The sequence below is a fragment of the Ranitomeya variabilis genome, chromosome 3, assembly GCF_051348905.1.
Source record: "Ranitomeya variabilis isolate aRanVar5 chromosome 3, aRanVar5.hap1, whole genome shotgun sequence".
In the NCBI taxonomy this organism is placed as follows: Eukaryota; Metazoa; Chordata; class Amphibia; order Anura; family Dendrobatidae; genus Ranitomeya; species Ranitomeya variabilis.
Genome location: NC_135234.1, coordinates 740,554,189 through 740,575,325, shown reverse-complemented (window position 1 = coordinate 740,575,325; position 21,137 = coordinate 740,554,189). Strand labels below are relative to the sequence as shown.

General features: G+C 44.5%; 1 protein-coding gene across 4 annotated transcripts in view; it reads right to left on the bottom strand.

Moving 5' to 3' along the window:
- Window positions 1–21,137, bottom strand: part of CFAP300 (cilia and flagella associated protein 300) — a 65,505-nt gene that overhangs the window by 8,801 nt on the left and 35,567 nt on the right. For all 4 annotated transcript variants that reach the window (XM_077298482.1, XM_077298480.1, XM_077298483.1 and 1 more), the window contains exon 6: window positions 768–834. In XM_077298482.1, coding sequence (XP_077154597.1) covers window positions 768–834 — 67 coding nt within the window. The remainder of the gene's footprint in view (window positions 1–767; window positions 835–21,137) is intronic.

The window sequence follows — 21,137 nt, the reverse complement described above, 5'->3', positions numbered from 1 at the left end:
ATATATATATATATATATATATATATATATATATATATATATATATATATATATATATATATATATATATATAGACTGTATATATGGTTTACCGAACATTGGAGACCATAAATCCATTAGATGTCGGTTTTGCAAGCCTGCGAGGAAATCTCGCAGTACGGATGCCATACGGATTACATACGGTGGATGCCATGCGCAAAATACGCTGACACACCCTGCCTACGGATGACATACGGATCACTATTTTGGGAAAATTTCTGCATATTACGGCCGTAGAAAACGGACCGTATTGTCTTACGCCTAGTGTGACGCCGGCCATACTGGGCTCCGTACTGCGGTTTCTATACAATTCCTGCTTTCTCTGCTGCAGATCTAGCAGTTCTATGAATGCTGAGCTCTGTATACCTCCACCCACACCGCTGATTGGCTACTTTCTGCGCATGCAGAGTGTACACAGAAAGCAGCCAATCAGTGGTGGGGATGGGGTTATCCAGAGCTCATCACAAACAATACAAATAAAAGTAGCTGGACAGTAGACATGACTGTGCATCTGGAAAAGCAGAGGGATGCACGCGAATGGGACATGTTGTCCCTTGTCCATTTACAGTGTGTGGGATGGGGATGTTTTGACCACACTATCGAAGTGTCCTCAAGGGCCCCCTGTAGTAAATAGAATCACATTGGCGAGGACAGGTTCCCTTTAACTGTCAATCACAGCCAGGGTTAGGCCACAGGTTCGCCATGACATGTCAGTAATGGGAACTTACATAGGCCGATACTTTGAAGACAGAAGATATGATATCTATCTGCTTGGTCTCGGGATCCTTTTGCACACTGCAAAGAAAATAGAAATAAAACATTCAGTGCAAGATCACAAAACATGTCAGAATGATTCTCCTCCAGCCTCGGTAACTTCCAAGATCCCTTTAGTTTTTAATGTCTCATGTGCTTAGTTTTAGTCACTAAATAAACCTAAATAAAAATAAAATAAATTAAAGTGGGTACGGAAAGTATTCAGACGCCTTTAAAATTTTCACTCTTTGTTTCATTGCAGCTATTTGGTAAATTAAAAAAATTCATTTTTTTTTCTCATTAATGTACACTCTGCACCCCATCTGGACTGGAAAAAAAAAAAGAAATGTAGAAATTTTTGCTAATTTTTAAAAAAGAAAAACTGAAATATCACATGGTCATAAGTCTTCAGACCCTTTGCTCAGTATTGAGGAGAAGCGCCTTTGGAGCTAGTACAGCCATGAGTCTTCTTGGGAATGATGCAACCCCAAAGAGCGAGAGATCCTGAGGCGGTAAAGACTGAGCGCCCTCGGCCTACTGATCCAATCCAAGAGGCACCGACAGCACTACAAGCCCCGAGAGAGCAGACTCTGCCAGCAGTGCCCCCAGGAGGCCGTGGAGGATGAGGCCTGCTACTTGCTGAGGTGCCCCAAATACACCCCAAAAAGAGAGAGAAAGATGTGGATCTGCTTTCAAGGAAATGTGTAATAAAAAAATTACCTATCGTTTAAATCGGACTTTTATATTATATTTAGTTTTTCAACATTGTTAATTTTTATTTCATTATATTAAAAGGAATCTTTCCCCTGGTTTTTGCTACCCCTTCTGACAGCAGCATGATGCAGAGACAGAGACCGATTCCAGCGATGTGTCACTTATTGGGCTGCTTCTAGAATTTTGATAGAATCCCTGTTTTCTCTGCTGCAGATCTAGCAGTTCTCCGAATGCTGAGCTGTGTATAACCCCGCCCACACCACTGATTGGCTGCTTTCTATGTAAACTATCCAAAGGCAGAAAGTGGCCAATCAGTTGTGAGGATGAGGTTATACAGATATCATGAATATGAAGGACTACATGGCAGCAGGTTTACTAGTCCTCTATTGATAATCTTTTGCTGATAAAACTGTGATTTTATTAAAATTACACTAAGCGGCCCAGTAAGTGACACATTGTGGAATCAGGGTCTCTATCTCTACATTATGCTGCTCTCAGATTAAGTGGCAAAAACCTGGTGACAGATTCACTTTAAAAAAAAAATTGTGATATTCACCATGGACACAAGGCATAACTCCTACTTCCCATTTTTCACATATACATTATTTGTGTCTGTACAATCTGGAGGTCTCCTTGTGTACTGTGATATGCTTGACATACCAGTGTAAGGAGACTTCTAGGCCATGCAATGCTCCTCTGGGAAATTAAATATGCAAATTGTCTCTTCATAGATTAAGAGGACTCGGACTTTAGAGCCACCTATTGGAAGTAAAAGTCCTAAAAGTCAATATCGACCCTTCACAAGCCTGACTTAAGATAGAAGCCACACCACAATCTCTATTTGCAGGCACGTGTTTCGGGGTGTTGCCCCTCCTCAGTGCAAAGCAAGAGATTGGATTGGGTTATACGAGAGGCTTCTAAAAGGGATCTACGGGGTAAAGTCGCTCCTTGTGGAGATTGACATGATCGATGTGCCAGTGTAAGGCGACTTATAGGCCATGCAATGCTCCTCTGGAAAATTAAATATGCAAATTGCCTCTTCAGAGAGAAAGAGAACTAGAACAGAGGAGCATTGCATGGCCTATAAGTCTGGAAGTGATAATAACATCATCCAGTCGGTCTGGGATTATAGGGAGGATTTGCACGAGCCTACAGCCACAGAAGATCAGTGGTTAGTTCTCCAAGATGTTTGGAACAACTTCTCTGGCTTCAAAACTGTGTCCAAACGTATCTGGAAGAACTGATGAAGGAATGGGAGGTCACAGCAAAACTTAATGCGACTTATTTGTGAATTCACTGTGCATTTATAGGTCTTTTTTTATGAAACCGTCCCTTCAAGATTGGATTTTTGTATATTCTCGCATATTTATTGTGAATCTACATAAAATAATAATAAATAGCGGCCGTGCATGAAACTGGACACAGTGCATAGTTTTTACCCTGGCCTCGTCTGTAATATTACTAACAAGCTGTTGTTCCACGAGTTTCTGAGTAAATCATCCTGACAGCACGGTTGGGTTCATGTCAGTCCCACTCTGGAGACGAGGGTGCCCACATGAGTATAATGAGCTGCACATGTGGAATTCCAACAGCACAGACAGCGGAGGCCATTCAACAGCCTCCACTGGGGCACCAGTAATGAGAAAAGTCCAATAACAATCCCTAGAAAAACAAATCCCTTCAAATACTTCCCTGCCACTCAGATCACAAGAAAAGGCTTTTATGGGAAATAAAGGTTATGTGAGACCGCTGTGAGGCGCAGGCGAATATGGGAGAACAAATGAGACACCTTAGCTACTGCTACTGAAAAAAAAGGAACATTGATTAAACCGCCTAAATGTTAGCTTAATGATCACAAAGGCCAATTACGGGAGTTACAGAACTCCGGGCAAGTTGCCAAAAAGAACTGTTTTACTTTTAAATATTTAGCTCCTCTGCAAAAAAAAATATGTATCCCCATGGCAACAGACTACAAACAAACCCTGTGTAGTCTGATCCCCCTTCCATCTGTTCTTTACTAAATTATGTTTATCAGCAAGAGCTTTATCTGTTACATGGAGACAAAGATGTGCTTAGAAGCTGTAGACAAAAAATAGTAACCAAAACGATTATTGAAGTTGCTTCATTTTTCACAATTCGTTAACAAATCATCAATATCACTGATGTGTCCATTTGTTGTGAGACAAGAATGACCCCCCCAATCTTTAGCGGAAACTGCAGTGATGTCCATACAATCCTACACAATACATTTTTAAGCCAGCAGGCGTTCGGGGCCTGAAGGGTTGAAACAAACTTTTATGAGTGGCAGAGGGCTTCTTCCTAGAACTGATGCTGTGAGGAATCACATATTCAGTGCCTTGAATAAATATTCACAACCCATGAAGTTTTCCACATTTTTCTCGCTCAGTGAGAATGGATGGAGGCGTCTGTGATCTGCAATTTTCAAGTCTTGCCATAGATTGTCAATGGGATTTAGGTGTGGACTGTGACCGAACCATTCTCACACATGAACATGCTTTGATCTAAAGCATCCATTGTAGCACTGGCAGTATGGTTAGGGTCATTGTCCTGCTGGAAGGAGAACCTACGCCCCATGTAAAGTTTTTTGCGAAACTCAAGGCCCGCAAGCCGAAACCACCATGTCATTTTTTTTCCGGTGTTCCACAAGGTCAGGACACAAAAGAACCGACTCTCCACTTGCTCCATAAGAGCAGGTCGGACCAGTGTGGAAGTGTGCGCAGCAGCTCAAAACCTAAGATGGCACCCACTCCCTGTGCTGGCGCCACCCCCTCTTCGAAGTACTGACTGTATCACACGTCAACACAGCCAGAGCTTAGCAGAGGGTGCGAAGCCAACACAAGAAGAAGCGGGTACCATCTTTGTGAGTGAGTGAAAGCGCTCAATCAGCACAAAAAGTGAAAGCCACCAGCCAGCACAATAAGTCAATGCTTTCAGTCAGCACTTGTGTGGTTCCATCTTTCAAATCAGAGCAGATGCAGCCAGTACTTAAGGAGTACTTAAGCTAGCATAGGGAGCAGGCCATTTTGGACTCTGAGGTCTGGCACAGAGTCCTACTACCCAGGGACTGCTCTCTTATAGCCCCTGGCCAGTCCGTGCATTGCAGTTTATGCTTGTACCGTGGTGCATGGACGTCTGCACGAGTACTTTGCTCTACCCTCAACAGGGCAGATAAGTATGCCTGCGCAGGAGCGCGATGCCGGGGAGCAATGAAGCAACAGGAGGGTGGCATCACAAGAAGATGGGAGGCGCCGGACCTGGACCTGCGACACCCATTGGACCGGACTGCCTCCCGGGTGAGTATAATAAAACTTCTTTTTCTTCTCTTACAGGTCGGACCGGGGGCTTATCTACAGCATTATACAATGCTGTATATAAGCCCTGAAAGGCAGTGGCCGCATCTTATATCGGCCAAAACTGCTGACAGGTTCGCTTTAAGTTTGTGGGTGTAACATGAAAAAATGTGGAACAGTTCACGGGGTTTGAATACTTTTTCAAGGCACTGTAAGCTTAGACACGCATGTGCACAGAGGGACATTCCAATATATCTATAGATATGATTTTCTAGAACTTGAACTGGAGTCTGTAAAAGGCTCCTACTAAAGGAATAGTCGATACTAGATGTCCAAATTTTCATCCTAAAGCAGGATCAGTTTTAAAAGGGTTCTTCTATGAAATTCATACCAAAGAAGCAAAAATGCTGCTCTTTTTTCATTTTTCCTTTCATCTGCCAATCTTTGTGGTGCTAGGGAAAGGCCATACGCAAAATTAGTCTCCTTCCCCCTCTGGCAGCAGACAATATAGCCTCTTTCTTACTTCCCCTACAGCACAGCTTCTGAGACTATTTATATTGAGGCCTCATCAGACACACCAAGGAAAAGTCCAGGTCTCACCTGACAAGCTAAGATATCTGGGCCTCACCATCAGTAGGGCAAATCCTCTTTACACAACTCTCAATTTTCCTCTTTTTCTCTCCTGAACCCAACATAAGATTACAATGAGTGAAAAATCAGGCAATTGAGTTGTTATGGTAAATATTACTTCAGATGTAGAAAGGACTGCAAAGTATGATTACTTCTATGGAATCTGCCACCATCATCTGGCTGGAGCCTTACCGGAGAGGTAAGCCTCACAGTTTGAGAAGAAAAATGATGATTAGAAGAGATGCGATAAGGAGAGTGCTGTCTTCCAAATGTAAAATCAAAGCAATAAAAGAACTTGTCCGGGTTAGGGAAGAAAACCTCACTCATTGCAGACTGTCAGGATTCTCCGATGTCGGCAGCCAGTCACGTTACTACAAGTACGTGATTTGCATACTTCCAGACACATTCCGACTAGACATGGGCGGCCTCACTCAATACAAGTGAACTAAGTGAGGCAGAGCATGTATAGTCCGTAGGTGACAGCAGGTATGCAAATCGCATGCTTACGGTCAGGCAACTGCCCGCTCTTACCGCCGACACCAATAAGTCATGTTACTGCAGAGGCTCTTTCCTGACAAGCAGGACAGAAAGTTATTTCTGCTGCCTCTATACAGTGATCAAATGGGTCACTATGGAGAGACCTGGCCATGGGTAGATTGACCAGCAGCACTCAACTTATTAGATGGACGTGCACATTGCTATACCCTTTAAACACTAGGTGGCGCCATTCAAAGTAAGAAAAGGTCATAAAACTGCACTATTTCTCTATTTTAGCTATGTAATGGTATATATACTCTTCTGCTGCTTCCCAAACTCCTCTATCCTCAGGCACGGAAGTTCACATCCCTGATTTTCTGAGTAGCGCTGTCAACACCGGCTAGATGGCACAAGGTGCATATTTACCACTAAAGGCTCAAGTCTGCATGTCCACCTGAATGGAGAAAAACCCCTTTAAGATCATGCCTAGGGAAGCTGACAGGTAGTGGGAGTGCCAGGCCAGGAATGCTACAGAAGTCTATGGTCTATTGTTCTCGTCTTTGAGCTGAAACCAAAGTACTGTCAGTCAATGGGACAGCATGACTGATGACTGTTGATGGTAAATAAAGACCCATTTCATTTTACTTTTACCGCTGGCGCCTAATTTCCTCTTCTTTACCTGTGATTGCCAACCCGACCCTATAAGGACTCTCAAGTTTGTAGTGGAGGACACTTCAGCATTAAATACATGATGGTCCAGGTGAATAGGTTTTACATTGCTGCGTCATATGCCATATGTAGACATAAGACACCACACTTAACCCCTTCATGACATTTGCCGTATGTATACGACGCATTTCGGAAGTGGGTGTATGCAGTGGGCTCACGCAGCGAGCCCGCCCCATCCCCAGCAGGTAATGGCGGTATATTACAATGGCAGCAATGGTGTATGGCGCTCTGCTCGCTCGCAACAGTCCGAAAGGAGCACGGCATGGTTCAAAGTAAAACGAGGCATCAGACAAGGCTGCATCCTGTCACCATTTTTGTTCAAATTATATGCAGAAGCCATTTGCAGAAAGGCTGGAATTACTAAAAAAAGAAGGAATCAAAATTGTTGGAAGAATCATCATCATCAATCTTAAATACACAGACCGTACAATATTAATAACGATTATCCTGGATGAAATGAAGGACTTATTAGAGTGTCAAAATGTAATATTCCAATGTGGGAACGCTGCTCAATGCAAGGAAGACAACGATATTGACTGCAGCCAGGCAAGACAGGGACACATTTGAGGATGGCAACGAACTTGAGGCTGTAAAGGAATTCAACCTACTAGGATCGATGATCCCTCAAGATGCAGTAACACCGGAAGTCAATAGTAGAATAGCTATGGGCAAATCAACAATGAAGTCACAGGACAAGGTCTTCAAATAATGTATCATTTCACTGGTGACAAAGACACGGCTTGTGGATAGTCTAATCTTTTCTGTGGTAACATAAGGGTGTGAAACCTGGACGGTAAAGAAACAAAAACAGAAGAATCGATGCCTCTGAAATGTGGTGCTGGAGAAGGGTGCTATCAATACCATGGATGGCAAGATCAACAAACAAATCAAGCCAGAGATGTCACTTGAAGCAAGGATTACCAACCCACGATTTGCCTACTGTGGATACATCATACGAAGAGAGCAATAAGTGGAGAAGGACATCATGGTCTTAAGAATAGAAGGAACAAGGTGAAGAGGAAGACCGGCTACCTGATGGCTTGATACACTCAAGATAACAGTGGAGAAGACCCTGGTGGACCTATCTAGGCTTGCACAAGATCAATCTTCCTACAGATCGTTCATCCATTAAGTTGCCATGGCTCGAGATCGAGCTGAAGACCATTAATAATAATAATAATAATAACAACAACATTCCCTTTCACTCACTCTACAGCTCGGAGAGTTGGCCCCTATTGATCGGTAACTGATGACACAGCTTAGTGATATGTCATCACTTACTTTAGTGGTGAAACCCCCTGTAAAGCTTTGCAGACTGGAGGACAGTCTTACTGAATGAAGAGGAAATATTCTATAGATGAGAAGCAGCACGATAGAAGTTTTTGATTGTCGGGGTAGGAAGAAGGTACTTCATAGTTGCCTTGGATAAAGAAAGCAGTTGCTATGAGCAGAGTGAAGTGTCTAACTAGACATACAGGTGCTTCTCAGAAAATTAGAATATCATCAAAAGAAGGAATTAATCCTACCGGTAATGTTGTTTCCAGGAGTCCATCATGACAGCACCACCAGGAGGTTGTCCTTCATATCCTTGATAGGGACAGGAACACAGAAGAGGTTAAATAGCCCCTCCCACCTCCGCCCTTCAGTGTCTTTTTCAAGTACCACACCAGGATGGATGCAACATTATTTTATTGAATTTCTCACGACAGATGTTTACACCACACATCAGATAGGAAATCTAAGGGAGGGAATATAAGGGGTGCAGTCATGATGGACTCCTGGAAACAACATTACCGGTAGGACTAATTCCTACTTTCCAGGACGTCCCTCCTGAGAGCACCACCAGGAGAAGTACGAAATAACTCCTATTATGGCGGGATTACAGCTTGGAGGACTTTCCTCCCAAAGGCCGTCTGTTGGTTTGACAGAATGTCCAGTTTATAATGCCTACAAAAAGAATTTATCCTGGACCAACTTGCGGCCCTGCAGATTTGATCCATGGAAGTCCCTGCACTCTCTGCTCACGAAGCCGAGACTGCTCTCAGCGAGTGAGCCCTGAGGCCTTCCAGGGGAGACTTTCCCGCCGAGGTATATGCTGCAGTAATGGTTGATTTCATCCATCTGGCTAAGGCTGCTTTCAATGCTTTCTTCCCTCTATTCTTTCCTGCCATCTGGACGAAGAGGTTCGAGTCTACTCTCCAGCTTTCTGTGAGTTTTAGGTATTGTAGGACTGTCCTTTTAAAGTCCAAAGAGTGGAAAGAGCGTTCTTTCTCGTTCTTATGGTCTTGGCAGAACGTGGGCAATATTATCTCCTGGTTCCTGTGAAAGTCAGTTACCATCTTGGGAAGGAAGGCAGGATCAAATTTTAAGATGATACAGTCCTCCTGGATCCTCAGATATGGGTCTCTTACGGAAAGAACCTGGATGTCCCCTATACGTCGTGCTGAGGTTATTGCCACCAGAAAAAATGCTTTGAGTGTTACCGAGCTGAGGTCTGCTTGTTCTAGTGGTTCATAAGGGTTCTTCCATAAATCATTTAGGACTAAATTGAGGTCCCAAGGAGGGACGGAACTATGTATTGTGGATCTAATACGTTGAGTGGCCCTAATGTATCTTACCACCCAGGGGTGATCTGCCAGAGGATAATCAAAAAAGGACCCCAGGGCTAAAATTTGTACTTTTAGTGTACTAGGTTTTAGACCCCTGTGGAAGCCAGCCTGCAAAAAGTTTAGAACCTAATGAATATTAGGATCCTGACTAAGGGATATTGGGCCTGTGCAGTGTGAGCAAAATTTCTTCCAGACCTTAAGGTATATGGCTGAGGTAACAGGTTTTCTACTTTTTTTGCAAGGTAGATATGACTGACTCCGACAAGTCCCTTCAATTTCAGGATCTCCTTCTCAGGATCCAGGCTGAAAGCTGTAAGAACTCTAGATTCTGATGAACAAGAGGGCCCTGGGTCAGGAGATTCCGTTGTAATGGTAGGAGAATTGGTTCTTCTAATGCCATTTATCTCAACACCGGGATCCAGCTCCTTTTCGGCCAGTAAGGCACTATTAGAATAACTGCTGTCTGACTTTCCTGGATTCTCCGTAGGACTTTTGGTATTAAGGGAAGTGGAGGGAAGGCGTACGCCAGCTCCATATCCCAGTCCTGTGCTAAGGCATCTACTGCAGTCGGGTAAGCTCCTGGATTTAACGAGAAGTCTTTTGTTTTTGTATTTCTCTTTGAGGCGAACAAGTCTATTTCTGGGGAACCCCAGGCCTTGGTAAGTTGCGCAAAAATCTCGATTTAAAGCCCACTCTCCGGGCTGTATTTTCTTCCTGCTGAGAAAATCTGCCACCTGGTTCTTTTCGCCTTTCAGATGTACCGCCGTTAGGAATCTTACATTGAGCTCTGCCCAGGAGAATATTGTCTCTGCTAAATCTTGTAGGTGATGGTGCCTCGGAACCCCCTGATGTAGCAGGAAGGATACTGTGGTCGAGTTGTTGGAGAATACTGACGTGAAGATTGTGCAGCTGCCTCTGGCATCTCCTCAGCGCCTCCCAAAGTGCTCTGAGCTCTCTGAGGTTTGATGAGCTGTTGTACACCGATGAGGGCCACTTTCCCTGGAGGCAGCATCCCTCTACATGGGCTCCCCAACCACTAAGGCTTGCATCTGTGGTAATGTTTATACATGGGGACTTTCTCCAGGGTTTTCCCTGTTGTAGATTTGATATGTCGGTCCATCATGACAGGGAATGTCTTAATTCTTTGGATATTGTCATTCTCCTGTCCAATGAAGCTTTCGTCCCGTCCCATTTCGAAAGGCTCTCTCGTTGTAATATCCTTGAGTGAAATTGGCTCTCATGGCCCTTCTGATAGTGGTGTATTCTCGCATTTGTAGCGTCTGAGCTCCCTGTCTGACTGCTTGTTTGTGGGATGGAAGGAATGAGTGTTCTTGTTCTGAGTCCAAAAGGACCCCCAAAAATGTATTTTGTCCTTTCCGGCTCAAGACTCGACTTTTTCAGGTTTATCATCCATCCCAGCCTCTCTAGAAGCGACATGGTCTCCGCCAGATACTGTTCCATCTGTTGTCGTGAGTCTGCCACTAACAGCAGGTCGTCCAAGTACAGAACTATGAGAATGTCTTTCGCTCTTAGGAAGGCCATCACCTCTGCCACGAGCTTTGTGAAGATTCGAGGTGCCTAAGAGAGACCGAATGGTTGGCACCGGAATTGGAAATGAAGTATCTTCCCTGGGACTTTTATTGCGAACCTGAGGTACTTCTGATGTGAGGTATGGATGGGCACATGGTAATATGCACTTTTGAGATCTAATTTACACATTACTGAGATTTTTCTTATTAGCAGTATAACCGATTTGAGGAATTAAAAAAGGCTGGAGTAATGGCCATGAAAGTGCTGTGAATGGGGTACCGGGATTAGGACTTCTAATTCTATGAGCTCCTGTATGTCTTTTAGAAGTCTTTGATGGACCACGGGAGATTAGCTGTGAGTCAGGCAATATTTTCTGGGGGGTATCTGGGTGAATTCCACCCTGTATCCATGAGCAATTGTCCGCAGGATCCACTTATTCTGGGTAATTTCCTGCCATCCTTCTAGGAAGTATTGAAGTCTTCCCCCGATGCGACTGGCATCATTGTCTGCCCGACCTGGTTCCCAGGTCACGAAAGGAGCTAACGCTTTGTCCAGTAATTCATCTAACACTGGTCCGAACACATGGAGACTGGAGAATAGCATCGAGCAAAGTTTATCTTTTAATTGGGTATCTCCTGACCACGATCTTAGCCACAAAACATGCCTTTCCGCACTAGATAGTGCGTTGCTTCTGGCTGCGAAATGGACTGACGGAGTTTGAAGTCCTTTGGGACCACCAGTTTTTTTGCCACATCTTCCCATTCTTCTAGTATCATTGCCGTTATGTGGTTATTCACAAGGAATACTCTGTTCCTGCAGGCCCTCAGGCTGCCGAACATCTCGTCTTGAACTGTTAATGGCTCCATGGATTCCTCTACTTTCATGGTACTCCGAACTGCCTGTAATAGAGTGTCCTCAGAAGAAAATAAGTATCTCTTCCGTTCTTCAGAAAGGAATATTGAGGAACTCTTGTCTTCGCCCGACTCTGGGTCAGAGTAGCCCTCAGAGCTTGGATCCATGTCCCATCTGGGACACTAGGGGAGAGAGATTGGGGTGGTCCTACAGTAGCGACACTGGCCTGAACCTTCCGTATGTTAGCCAATAAAGACGTCTGTTCGTGTTTAAGCAGCTTGGCGATGTATGTTTCAAACAGCTTCTTGATATATTCAGGAAGTCTGGTAGAGCATAATGGGAACTTATTGTACTTCCTTTTTACTGCTGACGTGGATCGCTTAGTCATCTCCTTGTCCTAAAAGGCAATATGGAAAGGAAGGTCCTGTAGCTATATATATCTAGCTCAGCTGAGAGACCCTCACTATACCCCACTCACGTGGTCCAGGGATGGGTCTAAGGACTGGACGTCAGGACGGCTAGCACTCTCCATCTTCACTAAGTCAGTGTGTGCTGTTAGCTGTCTGTCTTATGTAGTCTGCCTTACCCGGCTTCAAGACATCTGAATCTTACTCCTTCCGAGCTCAGCTTCTGCCCATCTAGGTGTTGCAGGTGGTCCTCCAAACTGCGCATGCGCCCAATGGAACGCAAGCTGGCTAGACCGGAAGTGTCCCCGCTCGGCCGGTTTCCCTGGGTCCTGAAACCACGCCCCCAGGATCTGACCCGGCGTGCTCCCTAAACGAGGAGCAACAGAAGTCTTGCCGTATGTCTGGCCCCGCCGAAAGTCGTCGCCGGCACGCCTTTCTGGTGACCCGGAGGGAGACGCCGGCTTTCCCGGCCCATGAGGCTCCGCCCCCGGGAACTCACCTGCGGTGTGCTCCATGGCCGGAAACTCGGGCCTCGAGGCCACCCGCTCTGCCGACGCCGCAGCCCAGAGTCCTTTGCTGAGGGATGTGACAAGACACCAGGAGCGCACAGCTCAACCGGCCGCTGAGGGACCTCTCGTGTCAGCGGTGCTGTGGGGTTCATGCCACCGAGCCTCCACTACCCCAGAGCCCCCTAGGGAGGGATGGAGTTCCGTCGGGAGCCCCTGCTCAACCGGATCCAAGATATTTGTTTTCGCACGTCTGTGCTAACCTAACTGCGTCTGTCCCTGATAGGGACAGGAAAAATACTGAAGGGTGGTGGTGGGAGGGGCTATTTAACCTCTTCTGTGTTCCTGTCCCTATCAAGGATATGAAGGACAACCTCCTGGTGGTGCTCTCAGGAGGGACATCCTGGAAAAGTTAATTTATTTCAATTCTTCAATACAAAAAGTGAAACTCATTATATAGAGTCATTACAAACAGAGTGATCTATTTCATGAGTTTATTTCTGTTAATGTTGATGATTATGGCTTACAGCCAATGAAAACCCAAAAGTCTTTCTCTCAGTAAATTAGAATACTTTATAACACCAGCTTGAAAAATGATTTTAAAATCCAAAATGTTGGCCTACTGAAATGTATGTTCAGTAAATGCACTCAATACTCGGTCAGGGCTGCTTTTGCATCAATGCGGCATGGCATGGAGTCAATCAGCCTGTGGCACTACTGAGGTGTAATGGAAGCCCAGGTTGCTTTGATAGCAGTCTTCAGCTCATATGCATTGTTGGGTCCGGTGTCTCATCTTCCTCTTGACAATACCCCGTACATTCTCTATGGGGTTAAGGTCAGGCGAGTTTGTTGGCCAATCAAGCACAGTGATACTGTTGTATATAAACCAGGTATTGGTACTTTTGGCAGTGTGGACAGGTGCCAAGTCCTGCTGGAGAATGAAATTTCCATCTCCAAACAGCTTGTCGCAGAGGGAAGCATGAAGTGCTCTAATATTTCCTGGTAGAAGGCTGCGCCGTCTTTGGTCTTGATAAAACAGTGGACCTACACCAGCAGATGACATGGATCCCCAAACCATCACTGATTGTGGAAACTTCACACTAGACCTCCAGCAGCTTGGATTGTGGCCTCTGCACTCTTCCTCCAGACTCTGGGACCTTGATTTCCAAATGAAATGCAAAATTTACTTTTTAATCTGAAAACAACACCTTGGGCCACTGAGCAACAGTACACTTCTTTTTCTTCTTGGCCCAAGTAAGACGCTTCTATTGGCCATGAGTGGCTGACACAAGGAATGTGACACTTGTAGCCCATGTCCTGGATACGTCTGTGAGTGGTGGCTCTTGAAGCAATGATTCCAGCAGCAGTCCACTCCTTGTGAATCTCCCCCAAATTTTTTGAATGGCCCTTTCTTAACAATCCTTTTAAGGTTGCGGTTATCCCGGGTGCTTGTGCACCTTTTTCTACCACACTTTTTTCCTTCCACTCAACTTTCCATTAATATGCTTGGATACAGCACTCTGAACAGCCAGCTTCTTTAGCAATAACCTTTTGTGACTTACCCTCCTTGTGGAGTGTGTCAGTGACTGCCTTCTGCACATCTGTCAAGTCAGCAGTCTTCCCCATGATTGTGAAGCCTACTGAAACAGACTAAGGGACCTTTTAAAATGCTTAGGAAGCCTTTGCAAGTGGTTTTTGTTAATTCTAATTAACTGAGATAATGACTTTGGGTTTTCATTAACCGTAAACCTTAATCATCAACATTAACAGAAATAAATACTTGAAATAGATCACTCTGTTTGTAATGACTCTATATAATATGAGTTTCAATTTTTGTATTGAAGAACTGAAATAAATTAACTTTTTGACGATATTCTAATTTTGTGAGAAGCACCTGTATAGGGGGGAGATTAGGGACTATAGATAGACAGGTAGTAGGGAGACTCAAACACAAAGGCCAAAAGCTGATGGAACAAATCATCTTGCGGGAAAGTTTATACACTATCATTGGCCAAGTATAGCTTATTAAGAAGGTAAGTACTAGACCTCCATCATACCAGAGACCCCTTCATAGGGCTTGGGTGGCATCAAGTCCCAGATGGGACTTCCAACACCTCTTAGATGACCCTGTGAAGAGATACTGGCCTGCTGCACCCAACATGGTCCTTTGTGTAGCAAACGTTTCTCACAGTATAGTATAAAAGGTAATCTACAGGATGTCCTCAGCGATATTCTGAAATTTAATGAATGGCTTCGTGAGTAAACAAGTGCAATGTGTAAGTGCAGGGCGTGTAACTGAGCAATGATAAGTGAATCGAAAGTAAATGGCAGGTGCATCTGCCCTAGTTTTTTTTTTTTTTTTGCCATGAAAGCTAATTTAGTGTCTTTCCCACACCCACTAACAACACGTGTACAAGCAATCTGTCAGGAGGAAGCGCCGATAACATCACATTGCTGGAAGGAGTCAATGTCAGAGCCGGAGCCCGTGTGTTAGTGTTATTTTATATATAGCAATACACTATCGCCTTCTATACAGAAATTGGTGATAATTTGGGATAATATATATATATATATATATATATATATATATATCAGTTTAATGGGGAATGCACAGCTTTTTCAGCATTTAAGCCAGAAAGTAACAATATGTTGTGCACCCATGGGGGGACTTTTTCCATTTTTACACCAGCTGAGACAATGGCAGGGGGTTAGTGGAAGGGTGGATCTGACAAATTCACTGTATATTATGCCAGAAGAGTGACGTGAATGATAGCAGAAATGTATGCCAGTCCATGACTAGAGTATATTCTCTGTCGCTAGCGAACAGCTAAAATTCATTCACTACGACTGAATCAAGACTGGCATACTTTCTAACAGTAGTCTTGATGAATTCCGCCATAGTCTCTATGTGCTTCACTTGTATGTGTAAACCCAGCCATAAGCTGAACTCTGCCATCTCCTTCAGTCCCGCTGACATTTAATGGAGTGGTAGAGATGAAACTGGCATTTAGGACCACCATCCTACAAATTGTGGGGGTCCCAGCAGTATGTAACATCTATCCATCCATAGCTATCCACAGGTACTATGTAATCATCCATATCCATCATCTACTGTATCTATCCATCTATTACACCTCCAGTAGGCGTACATGGCTGAAAATGATGATGTACAGCAGAGCGCACGTCGGCACCATTATACGCTATGGCCTCGTCGGCACGTATAACAGAATCCCGCTTTGCGTGGGGTTTGGACGTAATCCTTGATGGGACCACTGAACGAGTGCCTGAATGCAGCGTGGAAACCCCCTTAGAGCTGCTAGGTTGCCGTGTACTGAGCTACATGACATGTCCATAGCCATCATATACAGTGCCTACAAGTAGTATTCAACCCCCTGCAGATTTAGCAGGTTTACACATTTGGAATTAACTTGGCATTGTGACATTTGGACTGTAGATCAGCCTGGAAGTGTGAAATGCACTGCAGCAAAAAAGAATGTTATTTCTTTGTTTATTTTTTTTTTAAATTGGGAAAAGTTTTTTTCAGGGGGTCATTTATTATTCAACCCCTCAACCCCCCAGAATTCTGTTTGGTTCCCCTAAAGTATTAACAAGTAGTTCAGGCACAAAGAACAATGAGCTTCACATGTTTGGATTAATTATCTCTTTTTCCAGCCTTTTCTGACTATTTAAGACCCTCCCCAAACTTGTGAACAGCACTCAAACTTGGTCAACATGGGAAAGACAAAGGAGCATTCCAAGGCCATCAGAGACAAGATCGTGGAGGGTCACAAGGCTGGCAAGGGGTACAAAACCCTTTCCAAGGAGTTGGGCCTACCTGTCTCCACTGTTGGGAGCATCATCCGGAAGTGGAAGGCTTATGGAACTACTGTTAGCCTTCCACGGCCTGGACAGCCTTTGAAAGTTTCCTCCCGTGCCGAGGCCAGGCTTGTCCGAAGAGTCAAGGCTAACCCAAGGACAACAAGGAAGGAGCTCCGGGAAGATCTCATGGCAGTGGGGACATTGGTTTCAGTCAATACCATAAGTAACGTACTCCACCGCAATGGTCTCCGTTCCAGACGAGCCCGTAAGGTACCTTTACTTTCAAAGCGTCATGTCAAGGCTCGTCTACAGTTTGCTCATGATCACTTGGAGGACTCTGAGACTGACTGGTTCAAGGTTCTCTGGTCTGATGAGACCGAGACCAAGATCGAGATCTTTGGTGCCAACCACACACGTGACGTTTGGAGACTGGATGGCACTGCATACGACCCCAAGAATACCATCCCTACAGTCAAGCATGGTGGTGGCAGCATCATGCTGTGGGGCTGTTTCTCAGCCAAGGGGCCTGGCCATCTGGTCTGCATCCATGGGAAGATGGATAGCACGGCCTACCTGGAGATTTTGGCCAAGAACCTCCGCTCCTCCATCAAGGATCTTAAGATGGGTCGTCATTTCATCTTCCAACAAGACAACGACCCAAAGCACACAGCCAAGAAAACCAAGGCCTGGTTCAAGAGGCAAAAAATCAAGGTGTTGCAGTGGCCTAGTCAGTCTCCTGACCTTAACCCAATTGAAAACTTGTGGAAGGAGCTCAAGATTAAAGTCCACATGAGACACCCAAAGAACCTAGATAACTTGGAGAAGATCTGCATGGAGGAGTGGGCCAAGATAACTCCAGAGACCTGTGCCGGCCTGATCAGGTCTTATAAAAGACGATTATTAGCTGTAATTGCAAACAAAGGTTATTCCACAAAATATTAAACCTAGGGGTTGAATAATAATTGACCCACACTTTTATGTTTAAAATTTATAAAAATTTAACTGAGCAACAAAACTTTTTGGTTTGTAAGATTTATGCATCTGTTAATAAATCCTGCTCTTGTTTGAAGTTTGAAGGCTCTAACTTATTTGCATCTTATTAAACCTGCTAAATCTGCAGGGGGTTGAATACTACTTTTAGGCACTGTAATTATATAGGTTAAAAAAAAAAGATACAGGTCCATCAAGTTCACCCTGTCTCCACCAGCTCTACATTCTCTATACATAGATTATTTCTATCCAACAATGCCATTTGTTGTGAGAAAAGCATAAAGCCCATTTTCAAATGCGGATACAGTGTCGGCCATTACTACCTCTTGTGCTCTAACTGTAAAGAAGCCTTTCCTATTTAGCTGCCGGAATCACTTTTTCTCCACAAATAATGATCTATCCATAACTATCATTTTACCATCCATTTGTATCTATCCGTCCATCTGTATCTATCCATAGCTATTCACGTACCCGTCTGAATCTATCCTTGGCTATGCATTAATATTTATCTATCGACACCAATCCATCCATAGCCATTCATCCAATGGTATCTATCCAAGGCTACTATCCATTCATTCATCTGTATCTACCCATAGCTACCATCCATCCATCCATCCATCCGTATCCAGGCACCAACCTATTAGTCCATCTCATATCTATGTGTATATAAAGGTGGCTATACTCAAGGATCAGCAGCCTCCAGAAGACCAGCTGTTGTGAAACCAAAACTCCCAACATGCCTTAACAGCCTGTGGTTGCCAGGAAAAGCTGGGAGTAGTTTTACCCCCAGCTATAGACAGACGTCAGCTTAAAGGGAATCTGTCATCAGGTTTTGCTATGTAATTTATGAGCTGCATGATGTAGGGGCAGAGAACGTGATTCCAGCGATGTGTCACTTACTAGGCTGTGTTTTGCCGTTTCAATAAAATCAGTGTTTTATCAGCATATTATCATTACAGGATTAGGGGTCTCACGCCTCCTGGTCTAACCACACCCCTACCACTGATTGGTAGCTTCCTGTAGGAAGCTACCAATCAGTGGTGTGGGCGGGGTTATACACAGCTCTGCGTTTGAGCTCTGCTAGATCTGAAGTAGAGAAAACAGTGATTGTATCACAATGACAGCAAGCAGCCTAGCAAGTGATACATCGCTGGAATCGGGGTCTCTGTCTCTACATCATGTTGCTCTCAAATGTCATAGCAAAAATCTGTTTATAAATTCCCTTTAACATGCTGATGTGCCTTGAATATTTAACAGATGGCCAATATTTTTGTTCTCAAGTGTAGCAGTGGCTTACTCCCCTCTCTCCATTCAGGATGCATGTACGATCAGCTGATGTGGGTTTTTTCTGTTTGCCCACCACTTATATAAACATGGTAAAGTGGTCCAGGGTGGGGACCGTGTAGCAGGATTGCAGTTCGGGAGGCTTATGGCGCACAGATGCTGCACCAGTCTGGGAAAATGTCTATGTGAATGGAAGCTATTATGTGCGGGTCTGTGTGTGAATGTGTACAGGGAGGCGCTGATATAATAGGGCGCACACAAGACTTGCACCGCTCGTTTCCTTTTCCTCTTTTAATAACCCCTGGAGAAAGGACGATGAAAGTGAGCAGACTCCAGGTTGACTTTTTGTTCCTGCTCCTATTTCCAGCATTTCGGGAACTTACCCCGGTCGGGTTCACTCGGAGGGCATGTTTGCTATAGTAACCTCCACAAGGCGCTTTCGTCTGCGGAGAAGCCAAAATGGTTTTCTTTACCTGAATAATTTCCAACATTAACCTGCTTCCAAAAACGATATTGGGAAAAATAAACATGATGGCGCAACACCCCGTATGGAGAGATGATGGAGATTGTGAGGTCACGTGAGCGGGTGCACAAAGATCCCATTCAGGGAAATTATTTTTTGCTGGTTTTGGGCTTTAATTAGCTAAATTGTCCTCATTTAGGACTGCCGGTCTCTGCCTTGTCCCCATCTGTTTCCCGTTCTACTGATTTATTAAAGGGCAGAGGGGAAATTGCTCTGGTGAACTGCAAACTTCTTCTTCTTACAAAGGTAATTGTTAATAAAAAGCCCCTGCGTATTCTGCAACGTGTGGATGGAAAGCATGTGCCGAGGACGGGCACAAAGTTCACAATGGGAGCTGGAAAAATAAAGATTTTTTTTCCTTTTGGATACTAGATTAAAGAGGGTTTTTTTTCAATAGAAAAAAATATTTTAACATTATTTGTAACGCCTTAGTGAGCGGGCCAATTGTAATTTTTGTGCTTCATAGATCGCTCAAAAGACTTGAGGTCGGGGCTGCGCACAGAGCAGAGGACGGGGGCTGCGCACAGAGCAGAGGACGGGGGCTGCGCACAGAGCAGAGGACGGGGGCTGCGCACAGAGCAGAGGACGGGGGCTGCGCACAGAGCAGAGGACGGGGGCTGCGCACAGAGCAGAGGACGGGGGCTGCGCACAGAGCAGAGGACGGGGGCTGCGCACAGAGCCGGGGACGGGGCTGCGCACAGAGCCGAGGAAGGGGTTGCGCACAGAGCAGAGGAAGGGGTTGCACACAGAGCCGAGGACGGGGCTGCGCACAGAGCCGAGGAAGGGGGCTGCGCACAGAGCCGAGGACGGGCTGCATACAGAGACGTGGACGGGCTGCATACAGAGACGTGGACGGGCTGCATACAGAGACGTAGACGGGGCTGCATACATGTTTTGCTGCAGAATGTTGCCACGTTATTACATTTTCCGCAATCCTATAAAAAAAAACAATGGGGCTGATTTATCAAGATGGGCACAGATCATCCATGCACCAAACCAGTCTTGATAGAGTACAAGCAACCAAATTCATTGGGAGGCACAAGCCACTTAATGAATTCGGCAAATCTTGTAAGATGCCTCCATGCGCCGTGCCAGAAATGCTACTCCAATCCCCGACTGGAGTAGCATTTCTGGCATACAAAGACATGTCACTTTTAATTAATTAGATGGGCAGGAATGGTCATGGGCATCCTCTCCCCAGCTTGGCCCATTTCAGCAGAGCAGACTCAAACAAGTGCAAAGTGTTTGAAAAGTGGCAAACTTTTGCACAACCCCAATTTTTTGCGCCTTTTCTAAGCTTTTATGCCACTCCACTAACGTACAAGCTTAGATGAATCAGCCTCAATGTTTTAGTCCCTTTCTTTTCCTCGCTGCAGTATTGCTGTCACTTTGGAAGACCTCAGCAAAAAAAATACAAAAAAGTGACAAGAGTGTGAATTTATCCCTTAAATATTTGACTTTTTATTGTCCCATTTTGAGACCAGATGCCTGAATGTCTTTAGCAAAGTTTTGGTCAAATAGAGACAGAAATTTTACTTTTTTAAGTTTTATGTAAGTTACTTTATGTGGTAGTAACTCGGGAGGGAATCAGCACGATCTGATTTTCGGTGCGCTAATTTGTCTTGTCTGGAAATGGTTGCGGATGCCATGTGGCATTAGCAGAGCCCCCGAAATATCGTAATATCAAAGATCCCCACATGTCACCCCATTTTAGATACAAGACCACCAAAACAATTCATTTAAGGAGGTAGTGAACATTTGGCAGCACAGGTGTTTAATAGAATCTTCGATCATTTTGCTGTGAATATAACTTACATATTTTTCCACTAAAATGTTTTTTGTTTTGTTTTTTTTATTTTACACTTTTGCTCACCCCCCAAAAAAAAAAATTGGCAACGATTTGATTTTTTTGCCAGCAAGCTGTATTCCTGAGATGACCTTTTCAGTTACTGTATATCATTTTT